At 40.3% G+C, this 11798-nt stretch overlaps 1 protein-coding gene across 13 annotated transcripts in view; it reads left to right on the top strand.

Moving 5' to 3' along the window:
* Positions 1-11798, top strand: part of LOC123588114 (ankyrin repeat domain-containing protein 26-like) — a 116030-nt gene that overhangs the window by 8576 nt on the left and 95656 nt on the right. For 10 of the 13 annotated variants that reach the window (XM_045458414.1, XM_045458412.1, XM_045458416.1 and 7 more), the window contains exons 4-5: positions 3061-3167; positions 7111-7181. In XM_045458414.1, coding sequence (XP_045314370.1) covers positions 3061-3167; positions 7111-7181 — 178 coding nt within the window. The remainder of the gene's footprint in view (positions 1-3060; positions 3168-7110; positions 7182-11798) is intronic. The other 3 variants (XM_045458419.1, XM_045458418.1, XM_045458409.1) reach the window with 2 other exon arrangements.

Raw genomic sequence — 11798 nt, 5'->3', positions numbered from 1 at the left:
CAGAGAGAGTGTGAGTGGGGGAGAAGGGCAGAGGGAGAGAGGGAGAACCTCAAGCAGGCTCCAAGCTCAGTGCCAAGCCTGATGCAGGACTCAGGCCCACAACCCTGGGATCATGACCTGAGCTGAAGTCAAGCGTCAGATGCTCAACTGACTAAGCCACCCAGGCTCCCCTCTTATGAGTCTTAATAGCAATTTTTATTACATGTTGGGGCCTAAGGGTTTGGTAAAACGTGATACTGATACTTCAGGAAAGATTTACATACAAATATTTGCTTTATGCACAACCAAAATACCCGTGGGCTATTGACTAAATTTGGCCCCTGGATGTGTTTAGTTTCCTCCATAAATTGAGTCAACGTTTAAAATTATGACACTCATGCAGAAATCTGGATTTCAGACTTTTCTTACAGAATCATACCGGGTACTTTGAGCCCATACTACTGTTTGGTATGCATTCCAGCGGCTGCCCTTTTTATATGAGGCGTGTGTGTCTCCAGTTTGCTACTGTCCCACTTAGGTTCTTCACTTACTCGAGTCACCTACTTTGCCTCCATAAGCATTGCGTTTGCAATTACTGTCTCATGATCTCTCTCTCTACATATATATCTATATATATGTATATATATACATATACATATACGTATACATATACACACACACATATAAATATATATATACGTATGTACATATATATATATATATATATATACATATATATATAATATATTCTTAGACTGTGCTAATCAGATTTCTTTCGGGACACAAAGAAACCTTGGTAATTTTTTTTAAGTTGATTTTGAGAAAGAGAGAGAGAGAATCCCTAGGAGGATTCATGGGTTTGAACTCATGAATCATGAGACCATGACTTGAGCCAAAGTCAAGAGTCAGATGCTTAACTGACTGAGCTACCCAGGCGCCTCTGTTTTATGGTCTATTTTGATAAAGATTTCAAGGTTTTGAAGGCAATCCATATTGATTTATAATTATATTTTGTATTTTATGTTAATGTCTTCGGAATAGGATTGAATTTTCCAAGTTAGACTTTCTAAGTTGTTTTTGTATTGTATGTATTTTTTTAATGTTTATTGATTTTTGAAGGAGAGACAGCACGTGCATGAGTGGGGGAGGGGCAGAGAGAAAGGGAGACACAGAATCCCAAGCAGGCTCCAGGCTGAGCTGTCAGCATAGAGCCCAATGCAGGGCTTGAACTCACAAACCATGACATCATGACCTGAACCGAAGTCGGCCTTTTAACTGACTGAGCCGCCCAGGAGCCCCATAAGTTAGTTTGAAAACAAGACACTTTTTCCTTCTGTGTACTATAAATCATCGTATTCCTGGGACGCCTGGGTGGCTCAGTCGGTTGAGCGTCCGACTTCGGCTCAGGTCATGATCTCGCGGTCTGTGAGTTCGAGCCCCGTGTGGGGCTCTGTGCTGACAGCTCAGAGCCTGTAGCCTGCTTTGGATTCTGTGTCTCCCTCTCTCTCTGCCCCTTGCCCGCTCATGCTCTGTCTCTCTCTCTCTGTCAAAAATAAATAAACATTAAAAGAAACAAAATTTGAATAATCGTATTCCTATTGGAATATTTGCAAACCGTATTAGATTAATCATGGTTACAGTTGAATAGGCTATGCCTATTGCAGACAATATTCTCTTTCTCCTCAGCATTGTTCCCTAAAAATGCAAATAATGTAGTCACTTTCATTATGCTAAACATGATCTGTAGAAACCAGTGTTTGAATTTTTATTGACAAGCCATTATATTTTTATTTCCGATTTATATTTTGCCTAAAATATAAAGTAAGTAGCTATTCCAGTGGAAACTGGAATACAACTAGAATACAAACAGATTGTTTTAGTAGTAGATATGCATCAGGGTCCCAGGGTTATTATAATTGAGAATAAAATTTCATATTGAGCTTCCTAGCAGTTAAGATAAAACTTTAGCATTTTATAATAGGAGAAAGCCCATGGGCTATTTAATATTAAGGAATCAAAGTTCATTTGAAGCTTATCTCTTGGAGTTCTGAGCCCATCTCCTTAGTGACCCATTTGGAGCAGGAATGCCTTATGTTGACATCTCGGATGTCAGTGGATCCTGATACCACTGACAGAAGACAAGCAAGTTTGTATAACTTGGGGAAAAGCTTCACCTTTATCGGAAAGCTCTCCAAACTATATCCCTGAAACTCTGATTCCTCAAATGTGAATGTTTGCCACAAAAAGGATTGTCAAATGGGGATTGAGCAGATTTAAATGGATTTCTGTAATGCCAGACATATAATGCAGTTTTATAATATTTCTCAAACATAGGTGATCATGAAATCTTTCCATCGGGACATAGTACTTACCTTCTGGCAAAGTATGTATTCTTTGGAAGATAATTTAAGAAACACTGCTCCAGAGAACATCATTTAGGTTATTAATTCAGTAAAAGTACTTAAAGCATTTACTGCTGTGTTTTGGAGTTTGGAGATATCGAGATAAGAAATAGCCCCTGCTCTCAAGAAGCTCTTGGTTTAGACAGGGAACAATAACTACAGTATACCATCATGAGTACTGTGATAGAAGCAACGATCTTGGAACCAGTCAGTGTTTGAATTGAGTTTGGGAGAATGACTGCATATAATCTGTTGAAGAAGGTGGAGGAGGGCTATTTTATCAAAAACAATTTTTAATGTGTATTTCTTTTTGAGAGAGAGAGAGAGAGAGCGAGGGCAGAGAGAGGGAGGGGGGGAGACACAGAATCTGGAACAGGCTACAGGCTGTGCGTGGTCAGCATAGAGCACAATGCAGGGATCAAACTCACAAACCCTGAGATCATGACCTGAGCTGCAGTTGGTCACTTAACCAACTGAGCCACCCAGGTGCCCCAGTGGAGGAGGGCTATTTTAAAGAGGAGCAGCAGCAGGTGAAAGCACAGGGGTGGGAAGGAAGAGGCCATTTTGTATTTACTTTTTGTATTATATGTTTAAGTTTAGAGGATCTTTTGTATGTTTTAAAATTCCGTATGGAAAGGTGTAATTTTGTAAATTCTGAATTGTTTTTGCTCTTTTACAGGATAACTTCACACCACTTCTAGTTGCTGTAAATGAAAACAAACAGCAAATAGTGGAAGTTTTAGTAGAAAAGGCAGCAAATATACATGCAGAGGATAAATTTAAAAGGTGCAGTAGTTTTCTTTTAAACCTTAGTATGGTTCTAGAGTGGTAATAATTATTCAAGTCAGGAAGATTAACTTCAGAAGAAGAAGATTAATTTATAATTATATAGTGAAAAATGTCAACACATCACCAGTTAGGCAGAAAGCAATTAATCTGACTGGGCAACATGAAGAACAGGGTATAGCAGAATTCATATTCCTTGATGATGTTGACTCATGTCATTTGCAGTGTTTATTTTTAAGTAGGTTCCATGCTCGGCCGGGAGTCCAACGCTGGGCCTGAACTCATGACTCTGAGATCAAGACCCGAGCTGAGGTCAAGAGTCTGACGCTCAACCAACTGAGTCCCCCAGTTGCTCCTGCAGTGGGTTTTTTTTGTTTGTGTGTTTGTTTTTTCTGCCACATGATTTTGTATTAACTAAAGGGATTTCATATTAGTTTTATAAAGGGTGGACTCTCAGCCCTTAATTTACTTTATGACACAATATTGGCCTTCTTAACCCTTTTATGGTATTTTTTTAAACTTCTACTTCATAGAGGCACCTGGGTGGCTCAGTTAGTTAAGCATCCGACTTTGGCTCAGGTGATCATCTCATGGTTCGTGGGTTGAACCCCACATCAGGCTCTGTGCTGACAGTGCAGAGCCTGCTTCGGATTCTCAAACTCTCCCTTTCTCTCTCTCTCTCTCTCTCTCTCTCTCTCTCTCTCTGTCTCTGCCCGTTGCCCACACTCTCGCGTACACTCTCTCTCTTTCTCAAAATAATCGTAAATAATCTTAAAACAAAAAGAACTTCTACTTCATATACATTTTTCCTTCAAAGAAGTATATCGGGGTGCCTGGGTGGCTCAGTTGGTTAAGTCTATGACTTTGGCTGTGGTCATGGTGTCATGGTTCGTGGGTTCGAACCCCACGTCGGGCTCTGAGCTGACGGCTCGGAGCCTGGAGCTGCTTTGGATTCTGTGTATCCCTCTCTCTCTCTCCCTCTCCCTTGCTTGAGCTCTGTCTCCCAAAAGCAAATAAATGTTTAAAAAAAGATGCGTATTAAACATAAATAGGAGTTGTTTTGTCTTTTGGATGACACTTTTCTTTAAATTGCTTTTTTTTTTCTTTTTTGAGGAATACTGATGTCGTTAGGTGATCTCTAAGTGATGATTAATTGCTATTACCAGGTCTCATCAGGTGTTACCCTTTTTCATGTCCAGTATATGTATTTTTGATTTTATTTTTAATTGGTAGGAGTAGAAAGATGAAAGATAACTTTAACTGAATAGACTTTTCCTTTAATGAGGATAAGTTATAGGTGGGTGATAAAGAAGGAAGAGATGTGCTTTAGATTCACACAAGACTAGGTTGATTCATAGCTTTCCTACTGGCTAGGTGTTGTGACCTTGGGAGAGTTACGTATCATCACTAAATATGTTTCCTGATATGAAAAGGATGATGATAATATATCCTTCAAGGGTGGTTGTGCGTAAATAATATTTTATATACATAGCATTTAATTTGGTGCCTACCATACGCTTATCAGCATCGTTAACTATGATTATGCCTATTTTGTTAGCATTCGCATTAAAATATTATCATTTTAAGCCTGCAGATAGTTTCTATACTTACTTGACCTCTAGATGGCTTTGAAGTGCACTGTATCAGATTAAGGAAGACATGGGGAATTCTTTTTTAAAATCTTTACCTATTCGGATAAGTGACCTCGGCATAGTTTCTTGTTTATCAAAGGACTTTAAATTAGCAACTCTATAATATGTCACCCAAGTGGGACAAGAAGCTTCCTTTTTGTCCCTTCATTTTGGCTTTGGAGATCATTTACAAAGATGAACACTGAAACATGTAAATGGTCGATTCTGAACAGATAGGCAAGATACTAACCTGATAAAGCATATCAAATTAGCTGTTTAAATAACCCTAGATTCCTAAGAGTGAAGTTATCTCTGTTATTTTAGAACAGCCTTCATGCTTGCTGTAAATTATGACTCAACAAATGTAGTCAGGCTTCTTCTTCAGCAAGGTATTGACCCTTTTCCTCAAGATGTATATGGATGGGCTGCAGATGAATATGCTTATATTAAGGGTTTTAATCTGTAAGTGTTTGTATTAAAATGCTAGTTATTACTAAACTGAGGTTTAAAATAATGTAACTGTTATCTTCGTATGTAACAGATGGGATTTCGTAGTTTGGTCAGGCAGTTTTGGAATGGCAGTCGGTTAGTCCACAACGTGAGCCAGAAATCAAGCAAAGGACTAGACTAGTTGGAAGTAGGAATGTGTGCAGGATTCTTTATCTCAGGACTTTTGAGACCTTTATCCTCCAGGATTACGCATTTCATTTCAAGTATAACCCCTCTGCATGGGGCACAAATAATGTTACATCTCTGTGTTTTCTAACTAGTAACCTGGGTCTTGAAATGTTCCGTTTTGTAGAAGACCCTATAGTTTCCTTTGAGGGCTATCTCCTGTACTCTGTCCCTTGAATTTTACAAGAACCTAAGGAGCACCCTAAGACCAAAGAGACAGTCCTCTTTCACAAGTCATTTGGAGGGGACAAAAGGGCATCTGATCATTCTACAGTTTTCTTTGATTCTGTTTCTGCGGCATTGCTGTTGAAACTGGTGCTGCAGCCTGGTCGTGATTGATCTTTGCTCCCAGGATTCCCTTGCTGATCCAGATTTTTCAGTCTTCATGGTGATCCACACTTAGATTTCAAAGTTACAAAGTTTCTTTTGTTCACTGCACATGCACATATGCTCAGCAGCTACCCCAAAGCACCAGCACCCTGTTGGGGCAGCTGGGCCTCCTGGCTTTCGCCATACACCCCTGTCCCTCCACGCTCAAAGACCTTATGTGGAACCCATATCTTAGCCTAGACTTTCCTTATGAGTTACCCTTTGAGGATCTTGTTTGTCTTTTTTGGCCAGAAGATGTTAGTTGGGACCATTCTAAGCTGTCAGAGAGGTTCAAATGATGCTGCAGGAAGAGATCGGACTTCCCTTTCTCCTTTGTTAGTAGATCTGTACCCCTGCCTTTTTTTTTTTTTTAAGTAGGCTCCATGCCCTGCGTGGAGTCCACCATGGGGCTCGAACTCACGAGCCTGAGATCAAGACCCAAGCTGAGATCAAGAGTTGGATGCCCAACGGACTGAGCCACCCAGGTGCCCCTGGACCACCGCTTTAAATCCTGTGGAGCATCTTTTCTGAGGTCATGGAAGGTCTCATCTTGCCCTTCCCAGAGTAATGAGCATCACCTAAGAGGCCATGGCCTGAGAGGCCATGTTTTGGGTATAATATCTCATTAAATCCTCTTATCAAACTTGTAAACTAAGGCAGTAATTTCCCTTGTTTTATAGAGGGAGATTTTGAGCCAAAGAGAAGTGGCTTCTCCAAGAACAAATAGCTATAGGTTATAGAGCTAGGACTTCTGAGTTCCAAACCCTTTCCATTCTGGCAAGCGAATTCTAATTATTCTCATTACTATTTGATGTGTATTTACTTTTGATAGAGGGAGACGGAGTACGAGCTGGGGTGGGGGGTGGTTGCAGAGAGAGAGGGAGACACAGAATCCGAAGCAGGCTCCAGGCTCTGCGCTATCAGCACAGAGCCCGACGTGGGGCTCAAAGCCATAACCCGTGAGATCATGACCTGAGCTAAAGTTGGGCGCTTAACTACCCAGGTGCCCCGGGCAAGCTAGTTCTAATTGACTAAGCTAGAATGCCCTCAATTCATGACTGGTTCATCTTCCTGTTTTTTTCTTCTTTAAGTACAGACTTAATGAAAGGCTTCTAGAATGTACAAATTTGAAGTATATGGGGTAATTCAAGTTTTGATATTTGCTCTGATATTATTTGAAATACTCTAAGAATTTGATGTATTTGGTAAATGTTTTTCATATCAGCATTAAAATAGTAATATTATTTATCACCCTTTTTTATACATAGCAGTGACGAAATAATTTGCCACCATAAAGAAGAAATCATGCTTAAAAATTCTTTGCAAAATAGCAATCCAGGTAAGACTTTACATAGTGAATTGCTCTTGGTGGTCCTAACATAGGTAAAGTCAGAGTAAGGGTGTTTTGATAATGAAAGAACAATGAAGAAAAGAACACCAATGTGTAAATTGCATGTGTATTTATTTTCTTTCTTAATTTCTTTCTTTAGAGTCTAATGTTCAGAATGATTTAAGAAGTTAACTGTAGGTAATTGAAAATATGAGGCAGTATTATCTGAGAAGAAATTCATTATTTTAGTCATGACCCCTAAAATACCATGTGACATCTTTCTGTAATAAATACGAAAATGCTTTGTTAACTGTTTATTTAATTTTGAGAGGGAAAGAGAGAGAGAGAGAGAGAGAGAGAGAGCGAGCGAGCAGGAGAGGGGCAGAGGGAGGTAGACAGAGGATCCAAAGCAGGCTCCACCACTGACAGCAGAGAGACCAATGTGCGGCTGGAACTCGTGAGCTGCGAGATCACGACCTGAGCCAAGGTCAGATGCTTCACCAACTGAGCCATCCAGGTTCCCAGAGGGAAAAAAGATTTTTAAGTTAGTAGGTTTTATGTTTGCTCCATAAACATATTATAACAAATTGCACTTGCTATAAAAATGGATCTTTTATAAAATGTTTACAATGGATTATATTTAGTAAATATTGTTACCTAGTGATTTGTCCCATTAAAAAATGAACCAGCCCTAAAACTGGGAATTCTACAGTACTTTCCTGGTACCATAAACAAATGGCAAATCATAAGAACTGCAAAACTTAGCTAGTGTGCAGCAATGCCAATGAGATTGTTTTTTACAGATAGCTGCCAGTAGTACCGAAGAAAAGCAATGCCTTGTTGAGAGGCATAGGTTATTTCACATATTGTATCAACAAGGTCTCACCATTATCAACTTCACTCCTCATAAATCAAAACAGAAAGAGAGGGGCGCTTGGGTGGCTATGTCGGTTAAGTGTCCAACTCTTGATTTCAGCTCAGGTCATCATCATCTCACAGTTGGTGAGTCGGAGTCCTGTGTCAGACTTCTCTGTCGGGCTCTTTGCTGACAGCTCAGAGCCTGTGTGGCATTTTCCCTTTTCCTTCTCTCTCTGCCCCTCCCCTGTACATGCATGCTCTGTCTCTCTCAAAATAAATAAACATTTAAAAACAACAACAACAACAAATCCAGAATGAGATATGTTGACTTCATTAGAACAATGTTTTCTTCTGTTTCTTGGAGAATTGTCACAACAGTGTAATTTTGTTGGAATAAGATACTCTGTTGCCATTAGTCAAAATTTTATCTTCATAAGTATTCCAATAGGGCAACTTGGGCTCCAGGAATTGTAATAAAAGCACAAAGATGTTTCACAATCACACACACACAAAATGCTACTGTTGCTCCCTAGTTGTGGCACCTAGTGCACTGCACAATCTGAAAAGTAGGAAGAAAGCTTTAACCTGGTAGACTGTTACCAAAGACCTTCTGTAGGTTAGTTTTGGAAGTTACAGCAAAGGCAAAGATGGAGCAGACAGCGTTTGGATCATGAAGGTGCTCATAACAGAATAGAGCTGTCCCTGCGGTTTTTGAACCAGAAAAGTTTCTGTGGTTTCTAAAAATAATTTTCAAAGGAATCATTTTTATTCACGTCCATTTGTTCACTTCACAAGTCACTCTTAAGTGCCTTTTAGCTACTAAGTGTTATCCTGTTGTTGTAGAATACAAACATTCAAAAACCAGTCTCTGCACCCCAGGAGTTTGTTGTTATCCCTGTCATTTGTATTATTTACTCTCTTTAGTGCTTACTAGGTGCCAGAGTCTCGTAGAGTTTATAATTATCATTGTTATTTTGTATTGGCATTTGTTCCAGTTACCGTAAGTTCACGGTGAGGAATCAGAGTTTTCAAAGACTGGGTAGAATCTACGGTAAGCATGCAGGGTGAGTAGTTCAGTTTGCCAGGTAGAGAGGCAGAATGACAATGTTTGGCAGGACCAACATTTGTATGTTTGACAATGTTTGTAAACTGTCACGATTACGTGTTTGGCGGAGTACACAGCAGTGCAGAGGCGAAGGTGTACGAGTGAACTTAGCAGGATTTATGAGCAGTTGGGTTTTGCTGGTAGAAAACGTGTGCTATGGGAATGGTTGGGAATGAGGTGAATACCTAGGTAAGACAAGCTTATGGAATTTTATCAGTGCTATAGAAAGGAGTAGATCTTACTCGATAGGCCTTGGGAAGTTTCTTCGGTAGAACGCTTTTAGCGGCAAATAATAGGTGACTTCTAACAGCGACGAAAACAGTAGGAACCAGAAATGTTTTGATGGTTCGGTGATGTCATCAGGATCCCAGTCGTCTCTTGTTCAGTTTTGGAGTTGGTGGTGTTTTTATTTCTCCTTTCCGGGGTGGCTAATTAGCAACAGCTCCAGGTATCATACTCTCACATGGCAACATCCAGTGGGTGGGAAGGACTGCTTTTCTTTAGGTGTTTCTTTTCACTAGGAAGAGGCTTGCAGTAGACTTCCTCTAGCATTTTAAAGACTAGGTTACATCACTTACTCACTCCTAAACTGGTCCCTGGTAAATCAGGTACTGTGATTAGCTTAGAGTAATCCTTTCTCTTTTTGAAGCCGGGGTGAGGCCACCTGCTTTGTGTATGGAGACAGTAATATCCAAATAACGTTGTGATTCTCTAGCAAGAATGAAGAATATGGAAGGGCTCTTAGGGAGGGAGGCGGCAGTATTTGATGCAGGGAGTTTGGAGAATTTGAAGCAGAAGACTAAGAAGATTAGATTTGAGTTAGGACACTCTGGTCATGGCATAAAATACAGATCACCAAGCCTTTTTTCCTAAAGAGCCAGTGAATATTTTAGGTGATGTGGTCTCTCAGCTCTGCCCTTGTAGTGTGAAAGCAGCCATAGCAATATGTAAGTGAAGACATGGGACTATGCTCCAATAAAACATTACTTACAGAACCAGATGGCAGGTTGGATTTGGCCTGTGGCCGTAGTTTGCTGAACCCTCATATGGAGGATAGGTTATAGGAAACCACATAAAGAGACTGGGAGGCAAAGGAAGCTCTTGTTTTCTTAGCCTGGTATTACTCCATTGTGAAACTTTCAGCTGTGTAGATTGAAAACGTCAGGGGGTTCAGTTTATTCCATTAATTTTTTTTTTTTTCTGGGCCTTGGGTCTTTCTCATTTGTTTTGCTGAAAATTTTTTTATTCGTTTAAGAAATAACGATAATATGGGGCGCCTGGGTGGCGCAGTCGGTTAAGCGTCCGACTTCAGCCAGGTCACGATCTCGCGGTCCGTGAGTTCGAGCCCCGCGTGGGGCTCTGGGGTGATGGCTCAGAGCCTGGAGCCTGTTTCCGATTCTGTGTCTCCCTCTCTCTCTCTGCCCCTCCCCCGTCCATGCGCTGTCTCTCTCTGTCCCAAAAATAAATAAACGTTAAAAAAAAAAAAAAAAAAAGAAAGAAAGAACGATAATATTTGGTGGCTTTTTTTTTTCCCCTGTGAAAATCATCAGTTAAGAACTCATGTTTGACCAGGGCAGTAGCAGGGGAAAGATAAAGCAGAGACAGAAACAGTACAGTTAATATGAGTTTGTGATTCCTGAATATAAAAAGTTTGGGGGTGAGAGAGAACTCTCAGAAGATTCAGAGGTTTCCAGGTTGTGCGCCAGCGTTTAAATTGGACATGAAGAATGAGTAGGACTTTATCAGATGAACAGAGGAGAGCAGCAGGAATGAGGAAGACCAGTAGTTTTCTGTATATGTTGACTTTGATGGAATATGCATGTGGGATATTCTCAGTATTTGGATAATTGAATAATAGGAGTTTCCAGCTGGAGATAGACCTTCAAGATTGGAGGTGCAGATTTGAAATAATCTGCTTAGAATTATTAGGCAGAGTCATAGCTTGGATAAAGATTGAGCTTGTCCATGATGGAGAACACGGAGAATGAGAAGGCCAGTGAACAAACCCTGGGGATACCATTTTAGAGAGGATGGATGGGAGAATGGCAGTTAGTAAAGAAGACTGAGGAGTGCTAGGGAAAAAGTAGGCGAGGAATTAGAGGAAGTGATGTTGAGAAAATTTTCAAAAACTTCAAGCAGGAGTATTTTATCAAATTACTACAAAGAAAGTTGGATTTAACTTTTAAAAGTTCTCTGGTGGTAACCTTTTCAAAAGAACAATTTGTGAGTTAAGGCCTTTTATTTACATGGTTGGTGCTTTCGGTGTCCAAATGTGGAAAAATAACATATCAACCAAGGTCCTATCTAACTTTTTGTAAATGCAACACCTACCCAGGCAGGGTCAAGGGAAAATGGTCTAGCCTGGTGTGCATACTTGCCCAGCATTTTTCCATAATTGTCAAAACCTAGGAGTCAAGTGTGAGGAAAAGTGTTGTCGTTCTTACCTGCTTCTTGTGGGAGTACTTGAGGTTTTCCTCAAGTCCTTGATGAACTCTTCTGGATGAATACTGGGACAAAAATCTGGCAGCAACAGCTGGAAGCCACTGTCAGGCCCTGTCTCTGGAATGGAATCCCCAGACAGCTGTATTTTTAATAGTTTTAAGTTTTGATCAAAAATAGTTTCCAGAGCAGCAGACTGGAGAAACTGACCTCGTGTCGATATG

Source organism: Leopardus geoffroyi, chromosome D3, assembly GCF_018350155.1.
Source record: "Leopardus geoffroyi isolate Oge1 chromosome D3, O.geoffroyi_Oge1_pat1.0, whole genome shotgun sequence".
Lineage (NCBI taxonomy): Eukaryota > Metazoa > Chordata > Mammalia > Carnivora > Felidae > Leopardus > Leopardus geoffroyi.
Note: the sequence above shows the minus strand (reverse complement) of the source record. Positions and strands in the feature narration are given on the sequence as shown.